The sequence below is a fragment of the Danio aesculapii genome, chromosome 9, assembly GCF_903798145.1.
Source record: "Danio aesculapii chromosome 9, fDanAes4.1, whole genome shotgun sequence".
Classification (NCBI taxonomy): Eukaryota; Metazoa; Chordata; class Actinopteri; order Cypriniformes; family Danionidae; genus Danio; species Danio aesculapii.
In genome coordinates, this window is record NC_079443.1 from 4,143,191 (window position 1) to 4,160,905 (window position 17,715).

A 17,715-nucleotide genomic window follows, 5' to 3' on the forward strand; every position below is an offset into this window, starting at 1 on the left:
CTAGAGGAAATGTGCACTTCCCCGAACTTAATCCACCAGAAGTGAGTGAAGGCACACTAACTAGGGATGACACTATCTGTTGCTGTGCACACATTTAATTTGTTTTTGTTACTCATTGGTGCTAATCCGGTAAAACTTTTTGATCTGGCGCTCGATGATGCATTCAGATGACATGTTCAGAGGTGTGTTTCGCAGCCAACACACTGAGTAAAGCCCAGATCAGACTCTTCTAACACTCCCACTCCCCAGAACCCTTCAGGCCAATGTGCAGGCCTGCCATCCGCACGGAAATAAACAAGAGAAGGCAGCGTAAAGTGCTTCTTCTGGAGTCCTTTTTATGCTTTTCAAGGACACTTATGTACGTGGAAAGAAGAAAAAATAACACATAATTGTCTTTATGTGTCCATACTTCCTAAGTTAGTTCTCTTCTGTTGCTCTCTCTTCTAAAAAGGATCAGACGTCATGGTTTATGAAAGCTGAGCTCCTTATGTTAACCCGCTTTATAAAGATTATGCGTTTGGTAAACATACATGTCAGCAGTGAGAAAACAAGAACGGTAATTTATGATTCTGAAGGAGAGAGAAGGACTCGAACTCCTCGTCTGCACTTGAAGAAACATTCTGGTTGTTTTTCGATAATATATCTATGCTTCACGGGCGACGCAGTGGCGCAGTAGTGCTGTCGCCTCACAGCAAGAAGGTCACTGGTTTGAGCCTCGGCTGGGTCAGTAGGCGTTTCTGTGTAGAGTTTGCATTGTACAGAACAAACCATCGTTATATTCAATTCAATTCACCTTCCTTTGTGTAGCGCTTTTACAATGTAAATTGTGTTGAAGCAGCTTCACATAAAAGGTCATAGTAAATAGTAAATAGGAACAGTGTAGTTCAGTTTGTAGTGTTTAAGTTCAGTTCAGTTTAGCTCAGTTCAGTGTGGTTTAATATTCACTACTGAGAGTCCAAACACTGAAGAGCAGATCCAACGATGCGCAGCTCTACCAATCCCAAACCATGCAAGCCAGTGGAGAGGGGGAAAAAACTTCACCAATTGGCAAAGGTGAAGAAAAAAACCTTGAGAGAAACCAGACTCAGTTGGGCACGACCATTTTAATTTCTCCGCTGGCCAAACGTTTTGTGTCTGCAGTCTCAGTGGCGGAGGCTGGAAGCTGGCCTCAGCGAAGACTCGTCTGTCTCTGGAGCGTCACAGGAATCAGTCTCATGTTCCACTCCTTCATGACCACCACAGTAGCTGCTCAGGATACGGCCTGGTCCAGGATATGGAAACCTTGGGATCATCTTGTCGCTGGTCTTGGATCGAATCGGTGACTCTGCATAGTCTGAGGGCCTTGGGAAGTGTATCTCCAGGTGGAAATGGAGAATATGGAGTTATACAATAACTTGCCTAATAACCCTAACCTGCCTAGTTAACCTAATTAACCTAGTTAAGCCTTTAAATGTCTCTTTAAGCTGTATAGAAGTGTCTTGAAAAATATCTAGTCAAATATTATTTACTGTCATCATGGCAAAGATAAAATAAATCTGTTATTAGAAATGGAATTAGGGTAACTAGCCAGGTTAGTGTAATTAGGCAAGTTATTGTATAACGATGGTTTGTTGTGTAGACTATCCCAAAAAAATTTGCATAAAGGGGCTTATAATTTTGACCTTAAAATGGGTTTAAAAATTTTTTAAAACTGCTTTTATTCTAGCCGAAATAAAACAAACAAGACTTTCTCCGGGAGAAAAAATATTATCAGACATACTGTGAAAATTTCATTGCACTGTTAAACATCATATGGGAAATATTTGAAGAAGAAAAAAAAAATCAATGGGGAGGCTAATAATTCTGACTTCAACTGTATGTGATTACACTGAATGTATTTGTGTTGCCTGTTTTTTCCGTGATATGTGTAAGTATTGATCTGCGATCGGTAAATGTAGCTTCTGTGGAAGCTACTGGGCTACTTGAACCAGCTTCGCTACTGAAAAGCTATTTGATTTAGAACGTAGCGACGCTACCGCCACGCTACTAAGAAAGTAGTTAAGCTAGTAGCGTCACTACTTGTAGTGACTTGGTGGTGCCGTATGAACACCTCCTTCAACTAAAGTGTTACCCAAATAATTCCTTTCAATGCTCTGGTGTGTGTATTAATTCTACAGCATAAGTGTAGCTTTAAAATCTAGACCGCAAGAACTGGTGAAAGGCTTTCAGTTCAGTCAAAAGCACACACACACACACACCGCTCTATTACAGCTGGGATCAGATCAGAGACTCAGATCAGTGCACTTAATGTCCAGTAAAGTCAAGAGAAGTGTGTTTGGATCTCAGTGTAACACACTGGCCATGACCTTAAGAACATTTGATATGGAGAGGTTACAGAGGGATAACGTGTGTGTGCATGTGTGTGTGTCTCTAGGGTGACAGCAGCAGGATGAGAGGCAGGAAGTGAGCAGAACTCCAGACATCTGGCACTGCCGTCTCCCCTGACATACACACACATACACACACACTCTGATCTTCTCCGATCAAAGTCTGCCCTGCTTACTCTTCCCCAACACACACACACACACACACACATGCGAACACTTCCAAATAACACTCACACACACTTACACGTGTTCTCCTCACAGACAGAATCAAGCTTTTAGTTTAGCCAACAGCATCTCTGATGAAGGCATCAAACTGTGATCTAAAAGCAGTGTGTGTGTGTGTGTGTGTGTGTGCGTGTGCGTGTGTGTGTGTGTGCGTGTGAATGTGTGTTGGCTCTCAGGGCGGTCCAGTCAGCAGTTCTGTTCTTTGCATATTCAAGGTGAGCTAATTTGACTTAAACAGCTTTAAACAGCGAGAGTCAGAGTTCCTGCTGGGAGATTTTTATCCTCCGGCACTGCCTGAGTGGGAATACATTGAGTGACAGATTGAACTGTGTGAACTGCGCAGTTACAGCTGGACAACATGCTAAATATTAGCATCACTACTAAATTAGAGTGCTAACCCTACTGAAAAAAACTGTTTAAACCAGCCTAGGCAGGTTGGCAGGTTTTAGCTGGTCGACCAGCTGTCATCAGCTGTCTTGGTGAACTTCTACCGCTGCACAATAGAAATCATCCTGACCAACTGGTATCACAGTCTGGTATGGAAGCTACTCTGTTGCTGAGCGTAAGGCACTGCAGCGGGTGGTGAAAACTGTCCAACGCATCACAGGGACCACACTGCCAGCCATAGAGGACATCCAGAAGAAACTCTGTCTGCGCAGAGCACGCAGTATTCTTAAGGACACCTCTCACCCTGCTCACAGACTGTTTTCTTTCCTGCCTTCCGGCAGGCGCTTCAGGCTCCCCCGGACAAAAACCAGCAGACTGAGGAACAGCTTTTTCCCCAGAGCTGTCTCCCTTTTGAACTCTGCACCCCACTGACTCTTTTGCCCCCCTAATACACCCCCCACACTCCTCTAACTTATACTCCTCACAATCACTGCACTATTTAACATTTGCACATTTAAATTGCACATATCCATTGTACTGATTTATTTATTTGAACTGTACATACCCACTGCACATGGACATTTCTAATTATGTTTATCTGTCTGCACACTTCTGATTATTAATAGCATCCTGTACATATATTCATTTATTGTAAATATCTATTCATAGCTAATCCAACCTGTATATAATGTTCATAGTACATCCATCTGTAAATATTACTATAGTCTTTCTATAACTGCACTTTATAACTTATACCTGTATCCTGCACTTGCTGCTATTGCACTGCTGGTTAGACCGAAACTGCATTTCCTTGCCTTGTACTTGTATATGTGTAATGACAATAAAGTTGAATCTAATCTAATCTAATCTAATCTAATCTAATCTAATCTAATCTAATCTAATCTAATCTAATCTTTCAGAGGGGTTTTGACCATTTCCAGGCTGGTTTCCAGCCATTTCCAGCCATTTCCAGCCTGGTCTTAGCTGGTCAGGCTGGGAGATGACCAGCTCAAACCAGCTTGACCAGCCTAGCCAGGCTGGGAGCCCAGCCAAAACCAGCCATGTTCAGCTTAAAGCAGGCTGGTCAAGCTGGTTTTAACCATATTTAGCTGGTCATTTTCCAGCCATAAACGAACGTGACACGCAGTTTGAATTGTGAATAAATGGAGAATCCCTGACAGCCGCAGCGGTGGGAAACGCTGAACTGAACATGAATTTAAGCACTTGAATATTCAACAGTACTTCACAGTAAACTATCGAATGGCTTTAAAACATTTGGGATATAGTAGGCTTACATGACAACTTTCTAGGGCCTTGTAATAGGCTACCTTTATGGATTTTGTTGGTTTTTAAAGTCCACAGAATAAAGCGCATATACAAGAACGGTTTTAGATCGGTCCCAGCTGGCGGATATCCGATTTAGCAATAATATGCAGTATCAAACCGATATCTGATCCAAGTATATGATCGGTGCATCCCTAATAAAGATGCCAATTTTGTCTTCATGTAGACATCCTCCTGTCATTTCCAATCTGTAATAGAAAGGTAATTTATTTTAACAAAATGTTCCTAATGAACATGAACTAGTGAAATTGTAATTAAATCTAATCTTCCAGACTTTGATGATTTTACCGTGGCCATTGTTTGTGACGTCCCTCTCCTCATGTCACAAATTTAAGAGGGGCCAATCCTGATTGTCTCATTTACGTTGGCAAGCACAAAGTGTTCATAAGTATAGCTGCAGGGAGTCATTTTTGAGCACAAGGAAGTCAGGAGCAAAGGGCCAAGCTAAGCTAGCATAGAAAGAAGGGGCAGAGCAGTAGAGTATTTGAATAACCGAATAATTGGCTGATTGGTTGGTTGGCTGAAAAATGATTGGTTAACTGGTTGTTTGGTAGTTTGATTGATTGATTGAATAGTTGGTTGGTTGGTTGGTAGGCTGGTTGGTTGGTTCATTGCCTGATTGATTAGTTGGTTGGTTGGCTGAAAATTTGATTGATTGGTTGATTGATTTATTGATTTATTGATTAGTTGGTTGGTTCATTGGTTGGCTGATTGGTTGGTTGGTTGGCTGAAAAATAATTGGCTGTTTAATTGATTGATTGGTTGATTGATTTACTGATAAGTTGGTTGGTTGGTTTATTGGTTGGCTGATTGGTTGGTTGGCTGAAAAATAATTGGCTGTTTAATTGATTGATTGATTGATTGATTGAAAAGTTGGTTGGTTGGTCCGTTCATTGCCTGATTGGTTGGTTGGTTCATTGGTTGGTTGAAAAATGTATTGATTAGTTGATTGATTTGTTGGTTGGCTAATTGGTTGGTTGGCTGAAAAATGATTAATTGGGTGGTTGATTGATTGATTGGTTAATTAGTTGATTGATTGATTGGCTGGCTGAAAATTGATTGATTGATTGATTGACCCTTCGATTGATTGATTGAATGGTTGGATGGTTGGTTGGTTGGTGGTTCATTGGCAGATTGGTTGGTTGGTTGACTGAAAGATTGATTGATTGATTAGTTGGTTGGTTGGTTTTTTGGTTAGTTGGCCGAAAAATCGATTGATTGATTGATTGATTGATTGATTGATTGATTGATTGACCCTTCGATTGATTGATTCAATGGTTGGATGGTTGGTTGGTTGGTTGGTGGTTCATTGGCAGATTGGTTGGTTGGTTGACTGAAAGATTGATTGATTAGTTGGTTGGTTGGTTGGTTTTTTGGTTAGTTGGCTGAAAAATTGATTGATTGATTGATTGATTGATTGATTGATTGATTGATTGATTGATTGATTGATTGATTGATTGATTGATTGATTGATTGACTGATTCATTGCTAATTGATTGGTGAGTTGGTTGGCTGAAAAATGATTGATTGGTTGGTTCAATGGTTGTTTGATTGATCGTTCGATTGATTGATTGAATGGTTGATTGGTTGGTTGGTTGTTGGTTCATTGGCAGATTGGTTGGTTAGTTGACTGAAAGATTGGTTGGTTGGTTGGTTGGTTGGTTGGTTGGTTGGCTGAAAATTGATTGACTGATTGATTGATTCATTCTTTGACTTAATAATGGGGAAGTTTTGAGCTCTGAAAGCTCGGTTTGTTTGCCCCCTCTATTTCTTTATATTTCTTTCAGTTAATCAAATCATTTCACACATTGCCTTGTATACAGGAATAGAAGTCATGACTTTCAATACAATAATAAAACAAAAACAGTGCACCTTTGGGCTCATTTTGGCATTCATTAGAACTACACTACCTCCAAAATGTTTTTAACACCAGTTCCTAAGAAACATAATGATAATTATTATACTGCATGAATAATGACAGTCAGAGGTGTGTTTGTGTGTGTGCGACAGAGAGGATGAGCGGGGTCACCTGTTCTCAGTCTGGTAGAGTTAGTGTGTCTGTCGAACCCAGGCATGCTGTGGTGATCTGACAGTAATCCACAGCCACTGCAGTGCGGAGTGTGTGTTACATTATCTGTCTTAATCCGCTAATCCGCGGACACACAGCTAATCTCAATCCCACCCCCACACACACCTTCCTCAGTAATCACTCTAATGATGGACCCCCGGCAACCGTCTTTCCACCTCTGACTGACACACACACGCGCACACACTCCTCCGAGGCAGCTTTCATTAATGGAATTCACAGCCCAGGGCGAAACACAAAGCAAACATATGTTCAGCAAATATGTGTGTGTTTTGGTCTCTGTGTCACTGTAACTGAGAGCGTTTAATAGAGTCACTGGCGTGTGCGAGTCTTTGATGTGATTCCTTTTTAAACCCTCGACAAAGACACACATCTCTCATCCACCGCCTGGCCCAAAAATGAAAGCTCAGCCAAAGCGTAAGCTGATATGACAGGACACGAGAATGAGGCACTTCTTGAATTAAAGGAGTAGTTCAGCTGAAAAATGAAGACTGTCATCTCTGCTTTTTGACAATCTCCTCCTCATCTGGGCCCACACCTGTATGACTTTCTTTTCATGTTCGTTCATGTAGCCGATTCTTCTCAAGCTCCAAAAACCAACATACTGCGTTCCTTATGACTTTGAGTGAGGGCCTACAATTTTAGGTTGTAATTCATTAATAATCTTCTTTCCTCTAGCTCTCATTTCGTCTTTACCAATTGCATTTAAATGTGCTTCAATTTTTGTCATGTCTTCATTAGCTTCTAGCTTACGAGTGGCCACGTTTGGTCCTGGAGGGCCGGTCAGAGGTTTTCTTACAATGGGGAAGGTTAAAATGTCTGTATGATTGTAACAACCGAATGCAGATCAGGCACAATAAACCGTTCCACCTAGCAAACAATCGCTAAATATCTCCTCTCTGATTCTTTAACCTCCACAAACCGACCATGCTACCTACCGAGTGCATCTAAGTTACTGAGAAATGCGGAGGATTTTTTTGCGGTATCAAACATTCCATTATAACTACACTCTCCAGCAGTTCATCCTCGCATCCAATATCTCGTTTGTCATGGGGGGCATGCATGAAATGTTCCTGAATGAAAGTGCCAAGCGCCAATTAAGAATTTGGCAAATAATTCGATTACTGATGTCCATGTAAACACAGTCAATGTCTTTCTCCTCTGCGTCTGTGCGTTTGTTTTGCCTCTGTGAAAATCACCACGTGCCCAAATGGAAACACCCATTTTTATGCAAAACCTTCCCAATTTCCCTCCCCCGACACTCCCACCTAAACAGAGCTGGACACACCCACTTTCCTGTTTTTTTCCAAACTAGAGGTGTGAAAACACCATGCTGACACAAGGGGGTTTCGTAGCACTTTAATCTTCTATGTTGTAGAACTCGTAGAAGTAACACAGGGGGTTTCGAATTGATTGATTGATTGATTGATTGATTAATTGATTGGCTGGTTCATTGGCTGACTGATTGGTGAGTTGATTGGCTGAAAAATGATTAATTGGTTGGTTCAATGGTTGTTTGATTGATCGTTCGATTGATTGAGTGAATGCTTGATTGGTTGGTTGGTTGTTGGTTCATTGGCAGATTGGTTGGTTGGTTGACTGAAATATTGATTGATTGATTAGTTGGTTGGTTGGCTTAACGATTGTTTGATTGATTGATTGATTGATTGATTGACTGATTGACTGATTGATCGATTGATTGATTGATTGATTGATTGATTGATTGATTGATTGATTGATTGATAAGTTGGTTGGTTGGTTGGTTGGTTGGTTGAAAAATTGATTGATAAGTTGGTTGGTTGGTTGGTTGATTAAGTTGATTAGTTGATTAATTGGCTGGTTCATTGGCTGATTAATTGGTTGGTTGGTTGGTTGGTTGGTTGGCTGAAAATTGATTGACTGATTGATTGATTCATTCTTTGACTAAATAATGGGGAAGTTTTGAGCTCTGAAAGCTCTGTTTGTTTGCCCCCTCTATTTCTTCATATTTCTTTCAGTTAATCAAATCAATCAACAAATCAATGCTGACACAGGGGGTTTCGTAGCCCTTTAATCTTCTATGTTGTAGAACTCGTAGAAGTAATGTTTTAAGACTACAACAGATTAACAAGATCGCAGCTAGGCCATGCTTGGTATCCCTCAGGTGCTAATTTGATGTACTGAACAATCGTTCACATTATAAGTTAATACTTGTGTGACATATTAACATGTAACCCCGCCGGTCCTACACCACACAACCTGCTCTGAGGTGGAATCGATCCGGCGACTTTTCACATGGGAGTCAGTTGCTTTAACAAGGAGGCTAAAGATCATTGTCTCTAACGTCCATCGCTAGAGTACCTTTTTGGGTTCAGAGGAATGAGGTTTACCTGCACAGCACTTCAATAGATGGCCTCTGTTACACTCACCCCCCTAAACCTCACTTCTGTCTGGGTCACGATACAAATGTAACCCCCCAGTCCTACAACACCCAACCTGCTCCGAGTGGGGATCGAATCGGCGACTCTTGGCATGGGAGTCGGTTGCTCTATCAAGGTGGCTAAAGATTTCGCATCTGTCGCTAGACCACCTTTTCGGGTTCAGAGGAGTGAGGTTTACCTGCACAGCACTTCACTAGCTGGCCTCTGTTACACTTGGACAGATTCTTCACCAACACCCAATCAAAATGCATATGCAAATCAATCTGAGTCATAAAGTTTGGAAAGAAAACTTCCCATTGGGTATCGCAGGTCTCAAGGTTGTGATGTCAGAGGAAACTTAAAAAGCCCCTTCACACCACACCTTGCTGAGTTCAATTTCATCCCTAAAGGACACCTCCATGTTCTCCCTCTGCAGGAGAACCACTTTCACCATGACCATTATATTCATAATTATATGAGCTAATTTTGCCACATCATTTACTATTGAAAAGCCCATAATGCTAACTCATGTGAAGCACATCTTATCCAATCGCATAGTGGATTTCAGTCTCTTTCCCTGTGTTACATCTGTAGATGTATATTGTTTGTATTTTTACTTCAATAAATTCCTGGAAAAATAAAATAATAAATATGCAAATGTATAAATAAATAACTAAATAAATCCATAAATTCCTGGATAAATAAAATGATAAAAATGCAAATATATAAATAAATGAGTAAATAAATTCATAAATTCCTGGATAAATAAAATAATAAAAATGCAAATATATAAATAAATGAGTAAATAAATTCATAATTTCCTGTCTAAATAAAACGAATATGCAAATATATAAATAAGTAAATAAAGCCGTAAATTCCTGCCTAAATAAAATAATACATAGTAAATAAAGCCGTAAATTCCTATCTAAATAAAATTATAAATATACAAATATATAATTAAATGAGTAAATAAATTAATAAATTTCTGCCTAAATAAAATATAAATATGTAAATATATAAATAAATAAGTAAATAAAGCCATAAATTCCTGGATAAATAAAATAATATATATGCAAATATATAAATAAAAGAGTAAATAAATTCATAAATTCCTGCCTAAATAAAATAATAAACATGCAAATATATAAATAAATAAGTAAATAAAGCCATAAATACCTACAAAAATAAAATAATAAATATGCAAATGTATAAATAAATGAGTATATAAAGCCATAAATTCCTGCCTAAATAAAATAATAAATATGCAAATGTATATGTTATGAAGCGGACAGGAGACAGAGGTAAGGAAACGTTAGGGTGTTTATTAAATGACAACAAGGAGCACATGAAGGATAGCCAGGAGGATCAGGAATGATGTTGGGGTCTTTTCCTCCGTGGCTGGGTAACAGGAATACACGAGGATGGACAGCACACACCAGATACAGCTGACAGAGGATGACACAGACTTGGAAGGACTGGAAGACAGGACGATTCGGGTGGACCAGGAAGACTAGGAGGAATACAAAGAGAACAGGTAAGTAAAGCGTTTGTTTTGGCTGAGGATGACTACGCTGAGTGGTCGCTCAGTTGTCCGCTTTCGTCGAGACGAGCCCGGACAATGAGCGACTGGAGTGCTGTGCTTTTATCTGGTGCTCGTGAATGTGATGCAGCTGTGTGCTCATTAGAAGTCAGGTGATGGTGATCTTCGTGAGTGGGGATCGTGAGAGCCTGACCAATCCGTGACAGTACCCCCCCTCCCCAGGGCCCGCTCCTGAGGGCCGACACCTCCGACGCCGTGGTGGTCTCCCTCTGCCTCTAGGCGCTGGGAACTCAGGGTGGCTCTCATGAAACTCCACCATGAGACTAGGATCGAGAATATCAGCTCTGGGAACCCATGTCCTTTCTTCGGGGCCGTACCCTTCCCAGTCCACCAGGTACTCCAACTGGCCACCACGACGTCGGGAACGCAAGATCTCCTTCACTGCGTAGACGGCTCCTTCTTCTAGGAGCAGTGGAGGAGGGGGTTCCTCTTCGTGGTCAGGCTCTGTGGAGGGAAGAACAGGATCGTGATAGGGTTTCAGGAGTGATACGTGGAATGTAGGGTGAATACGGTAGTGAGAGGGTAATTGTAGTTTGTAGGTGACGGGGTTAACCTGTTCCACGATGGTGAAGGGACCAACAAATCGGGGACTTAACTTGCGAGAGGGCAGTCGCATGCGTATGTCCCGGGTGGATAGCCACACCTTTTGTCCGGGTGTGTATCTGGGTTCTTCAGACCTTCTTCTATCGGCGGTTACCTTGCTTCGACGGACTGCCCTCTGCAGATGTTGATGAGCCTCGTCCCAGACTCTCTCGCTCTCCCGGAACCAGTGATCCACTGCGGGGACATCAGATGGTTCGCCATCCCAGGGAAAGAGCGGTGGTTGGAAGCCCAGGACGCACTGGAATGGCGTGAGTCCGGTGGAGGGTTGCCGCAGTGAATTTTGGGCATATTCTGCCCAGCCCAAATACTGGCTCCAGGAGCTCTGGTGACCACTGCAGAAGGTCCTCAGGAACCGTCCCACCTCCTGAATCTTCCTCTCTGTCTGCCCGTTGGTTTGGGGATGATATCCAGAAGAGAGGCTGACGGCCACACCTAGGAGCTTGAAGAAGGCTTTCCATAGACGTGAGATGAACTGTGGACCTCTGTCCGACACAATATCTTCTGGAATACCAAATGACCTGAAGACTTGATTAAAGATATTGTCGGCTGTTTCAAAGGCTGTGGGAAGACCTTTCAGAGGGATTAGTTTGACAAACTTTGAGAATCTATCTACGATGACTAGAATACAGGTATTACCTTCTGACGAGGGGAGGTCAGTGATAAAGTCCACTCCTAGGTGTGACCAGGGACGGTTCGGAATCGGCAAGGGATGGAGCTTTCCAGCGGGTAGATGACGTGGGCTCTTGGATTGGGCACAGTCCTTACAGCCCTGAACATATTGCCTCACATCCCTTGCCATGTTTGGCCACCAGAATCGTTGGGATACTAGCGAGAGAGTATTGTTGATCCCTGGATGTCCAGTGCCTAGCGAGGTATGTAAGGAGTGGATCAGATCTACCCGGTGTTCAGGTGGTATGAACTGCCGATGAGGAGGGCATCCCGGCGGAGCAGGGGCTTCCGGAGTGGCAACGACTGGAGGAGCGTTCCAGGTGATCGGACAAATGGAGATGTGTTCGGGAAGAATCTTCGTTGGGAGTTCTTCATGATCGTGATGCTCGTGTAAACGAGAGAGAGCGTCTGCTCTTAGATTCTTGGGTCCTGGACGATAGGAAATGGAGAAATCAAAACGTGAGAAGAAAAGTGACCATCTGGCTTGACGTGGACATAGTCTCTTGGCCTCTTTGATATATTGGAGGTTTTTGTGATCTGTGATCACCTGGAACGGATGTTTGGCTCCCTCCAACCAGTGACGCCACTCCTCCAAGGCTAGCTTGATTGCTAGAAGCTCCCTGTCTCCTATGCTGTAATTCTGCTCCGCCGGGCTCAACTTCCGAGAGAAATAGGCACAGGGATGCAGTCGGGGCGGTGTATCATGATGTTGGGATAATACTGCCCCGACGCCGGTGGTGGATGCGTCCACTTCCACCACGAAAGGAAGATTTGGGTCAGGATGAGTCAGGAGTGGGGCCCTTGTGAACTCCTTCTTAAGAAGGCGGAAGGCTGCGGCTGCTTCTTTGGTCCACTCCAGTCCTTTGGGTTTACCCTTGAGGAGATTAGTGAGAGGTGATGTAATCCTGCTGTAGTCCTTGATAAACCGTCTATAAAAGTTAGCAAACCCAAGAAACCTCTGGAGCTCCTTAATGGAAGTGGGTTCTGACCAGGATAGAACAGCCTCAATTTTCTTCCCATCCATACGTATACCGGTTTGGTCAATGATGTATCCCAAGAAATGAATCGACTTCTGGTGGAATGAGCATTTCTCCGCTTTGAGGTAGAGGTGATGTTCTCTCAATGTGTGTAGGACCTCCGCAACGTGTTGGCGATGTTCGGCCTCACTCCGGGAGTAAATGAGGATGTCATCTATGTACACTATTACAAAGTGGTGAAGAAACTCCCGGAGGACTTCATGAATGAAGTTTTGGAATACGGAGGGGGCGTTGACCAGACCGTAAGGCATGACCTCATATTCATAGTGGCCAGTAGGGGTCACGAATGCTGTCTTCCATTGGTCCCCCTCACGTATTCTTATCAGATTATACGCGCTGCGGAGGTCCAATTTAGTGAAGACTTTAGCTTCTCGGAGCTGTTCCAAAGCGGCTGGTACCAGAGGAAGGGGATATCGGTATTTTACTGTACCGTTATTTAGGACCCTGTAGTCGATGCATGGACGCAGCCCTCCGTCCTTCTTGGCCACAAAGAAGAAGCTTGAGGCGGCTGGTGATTTTGAGTGACGTATGTACCCCTGACTCAGAGCCTCCCTTATGTAATCTTCCATTGCCTGATTCTCTGGAAGCGAGAGCGGGTAGATCCTACCTCTTGGCAACTGGGCATCTGGAACTAGGTCGATCGCGCAGTCCCATGGCCGATGCGGCGGTAGCTGGGAAGCTCTCTTGGGGCAGAAGACATCATGAAAGGAGCTGTACTCCTTAGGAATGTGGATAGACTGCTTCTCAGGAGGACTCTCGACCGATGTTGTAAACAAAGAAATGGGGTTCCGACCTTGAAGAGGGAGATTTGGAAAACAGGTAGGTGTACATCCAGATCCCCATTTCTTTATCTCTCCTGTGCCCCAAGAGATGATGGGATCGTGCTTCACCAGCCACGGGCGCCCTAGAATGATGTCCATATTTGCACCCTCCAGAACCAGAAATTGAATCCTCTCTTGATGTAACAACCCCACTTGAAGAAGGATGTCTTCGCATTGTCGATGGATACGGGTCGAAGATCGAGTGCACTGGGTTATCGGTTGTATCTGGTATATATGCGAGGACGCCTCAGTACGTAGGTGGAGTTGACGACAGAGGGATTGGGAGATGAAGTTCCCTGCTGACCCGGAGTCGATGAGGGCTGTGACAAGGAGAGAAATAGAGGCAGTAGTTATTTGTACGGTGGTAGTAAGTGGTTTACATTGTTCAATATTCGTACTGAATACACTCACTGAAGTCCGAATGGGACGAAGGGGACACTCCATACGGGTGTGTCCACTGACACCGCAGTATAGACACAGACCCCGGGTCAGCCTCCTCTGTCGTTCCGCTGATGTCAGTCTTCCAGACTCTATTATCATGGGTTCTGGTTCTGGAGAGGCTGTTGACTCAGGCGATTGGAAAGTGGAGCTGGTGGCTGTAGAATCCGCTTCAACTGGTCCACCAGCTCTTGAAAGTGATCGGGGGTGCTCATGTTGTCGTCGTTATTGGTCCGGGCTTCTGTTATGAAGCGGACAGGAGACAGAGGTAAGGAAACGTTAGGGTGTTTATTAAATGACAACAAGGAGCACATGAAGGATAGCCAGGAGGATCAGGAATGATGTTGGGGTCTTTTCCTCCGTGGCTGGGTAACAGGAATACACGAGGATGGACAGCACACACCAGATACAGCTGACAGAGGATGACACAGACTTGGAAGGACTGGAAGACAGGACGATTCGGGTGGACCAGGAAGACTAGGAGGAATACAAAGAGAACAGGTAAGTAAAGCGTTTGTTTTGGCTGAGGATGACTACGCTGAGTGGTCGCTCAGTTGTCCGCTTTCGTCGAGACGAGCCCGGACAATGAGCGACTGGAGTGCTGTGCTTTTATCTGGTGCTCGTGAATGTGATGCAGCTGTGTGCTCATTAGAAGTCAGGTGATGGTGATCTTCGTGAGTGGGGATCGTGAGAGCCTGACCAATCCGTGACAGTATAAATAAATGAGTAAATAAATTCATAAATTCCTGTCTAAATAAAACGAATATGCAAATATATAAATAAATTAGTAAATAAATCCATAAATTCCTGCCTAAATAAAATAATATACATGCAAATATATAAATAAATGAGTAAATAAAGCCATAAATTCCTGGATAAATAAAATAATATACATGCAAATATATAAATAAATAAGTAAATAAAGCCGTAAATTCCTGTCTAAATAAAATAATAAATGTGCAAATATATAAATAAATGAGTAAATAAATTCATAAATTCCTGCCTAAATAAAATAATAAATATCCAAATATATAAATAAATGAGTAAATAAAGCCATAAATTCCTGCCTAAATAAAATAATAAATATGCAAATATATAAATAAATGAGTAAATAAATCCCCAAATTCCTCCTTGAATAAATATATAAATAATTAATAATGCGGGCAGTTAAATAATTAAATGAATTAAACAAATGTTGGGAGAATAAGAAAATGCTAAACTGAAAGTTTATTATTATTTAGATTTTCACTGACAACCCACACTAATAACGGCTGTTAAATTACAGAAATTTACTGTAAAATAACAGAGGTTGACTTACAAAATTTTACCAAAAATTTTCATTTATGGAAATTACTGTAATTTAATGTCCGTTATTTTATGATACATTTCTGTAATCTAATGTTATTTTACGCTTTTGTTTTGTAAATAACAAATAAACCGTAAAATTCTGTTTTTTTTTTTTACAGTGCAGGTTTAGCCTTGTTTTAGCCAAGCTGTCTACGTTTAGATGTCTATTAGACATCTATTAAATAAAATTGTTTGCTGGGTGGTGTCATCATTCCTCCAGCATGCAAAAGTAACTCCAATATTGATTCAGGATTTTTCAAAAGTTTTGATTCAGCATTTGTTTTTACCATTGTCACTCACTCCCAAATGGCAGATCTATCTGCGTGAACAGAGGTGGGCAGATGTACAGATCTACATTTGTTGACAGTTATTGTTATTGTTGTTGTACTTATCAGAATTATGGAAATTATGCCCGACAAATTTCAATTGGACGAACATTTTTTAATCTTATGCTTTACCCACAATATAAAAATACATTTAAATAATTTACTTTAATCATTACTATTGGAATGTGAAGAGACTTTCTAAAAGCACAACAAAAACGTTCACGCAGACAATCACCAACTGCACCTTTAAGTATCCTGCACACGTGTGAAAGTGTACACTCACCTTGTTTGCTCAGTGGCCCTCTCTCTCTGCTGTCACTCTGTTTGTCTGTTTTGGGCACAGACGCGTCACTGGAGCCGCTGACAGAGTCTGCGCTGACAGAGACAACCTGAAGACAAACACACATTCACACCCACGTCAACAGAAGACACACCAGGAAACAAAGCAAACAAATACAAAACAAGCGCATTATGATAAATAAAACAGCAGCGGGTCCTTTGTGTGAATTAATTGAAGTGATTTATTAAGCGCAGGCTGCATCCATTAACGCACAGCGTTTGGCAACAGTAAGTGCTAATGCACTGGTACTCTCTCTCTCTCTCTCTGTCACGCTGGCTTCATTGTAATGCAGGAAATAACGGAGGCCGACTTCCACACACATTTAATTTTATCTTCGAATAAAAGAGCTATAGGAAAGAATTAATCTGCTTAACATTTCTAAGTACGCCCTCCAAAGGCGCGGGGCTGTTTTAATCTTACATATGCTCAGCAGAGTTACTGGCAAAAAAAAGCTGTACGTTTTCTTCATCTCATCCTTTCAACATCAAATGGCGAGCAGCAAAAATTGGATCAGACTTCAAAGCTCGGCGATGTGCTCCAAGTCACAGAGTGGCTCTACTATTTCACATATTGAATTCGAGTAGGATATCAAAGTCCTAGCAAAAGAACCTCAGGTCTTTACTGGAAAAAAAAGGGGGCTCCAACATCTGTAGAGAGAGCAGCGAAAAAGACAAATCACCTCAGGGAGAAGTCAGCGTTTACTCTCTACCACGCTTTTCCAGCCTTTTGATTCACTTCTTCTCTCTCTCTCTCTACCTCCCTCTCGGTGGAGAAGTGGATTCTCAGCGAGGGAACTGTCTCTTTTGTCTGGAGCGCTGTGCCGTTTGATCTGAGGCCTGCTCTGTGTGATATTCAGTGCGCTTAGGTGACAGAAGAGCTCATATTAACATGAGCTGCATCAGACGTGCAATTAAAGGAATAGTTCGCTCAAAACTGAACATTCTGTCAACATTTATTCATTCTCGTGGTGTCTGGATGGACGGTCGTGCTGCATTGTTTCATATGAAAAAGGGGTACGATGGCCAAGGGCAAAAAGCAGTACAAAAGCAGGGTTAATCTTTAGGGTGTTTATTCACTGAAGTCCGAAATTAATTTATGTTGTTTTATTTATTTATTTTTACAAATATTTTTCTCATCCGCCATATTCTGTCTTTATACAGCAGGAGAAATAAGTATTTTTTCAGAAAACATATTTCGAAAGGTGCCATTGACTTGGAATGGATGTTGATAACAAGCAGAGAAATCCATATATACAAAGAAAACAAAACTAATTAGTTGAAATGATGCAGGTAAAAAGTATTAAACACATGAAGAAAGGAACGTGAAGGTAGTGAAGGTCCAGACAGCAGCTGAAATCTCTCAGTAGTTCTTCAGCGACGCTCTGCCCGTCAGTGTAAATGAACATCAGCTGCTTCAGTCCAACATCTACATTAGCAGGATGATGAAGATGAAACCAGGGTGGACATTTCAGCAAGACAATGATCCAAAACACAGCCAAGGAGACTCTCAGATGCTTTCAGAGAAAGCAAATCAAGCTGTAGAATGGCCCAACCAATCACCTGACTCGAATCCAATAGAGAATACTAATTAAAGCTCAGATTTCAGACGAGACCCGCAGAAACATTAAGATTTTGACACTCTGTTTAAGTCTGTGTAAAACTCACACCTGAGCAAAGCTGCAGTCACCACAAAAGCCTTTTATATAAAGTATTAAATACATTTCAGTA

General features: G+C 42.0%; 1 protein-coding gene across 1 annotated transcript in view; it reads right to left on the reverse strand.

The window, feature by feature from the left end:
• Positions 1–17,715, reverse strand: part of myo3b (myosin IIIB) — a 186,209-nt gene that overhangs the window by 63,532 nt on the left and 104,962 nt on the right. Inside the window, exon 25 of the mRNA XM_056464721.1 lies at positions 15,932–16,037. Within this exon, the coding sequence (XP_056320696.1) occupies positions 15,932–16,037 (106 nt within the window). The remainder of the gene's footprint in view (positions 1–15,931; positions 16,038–17,715) is intronic.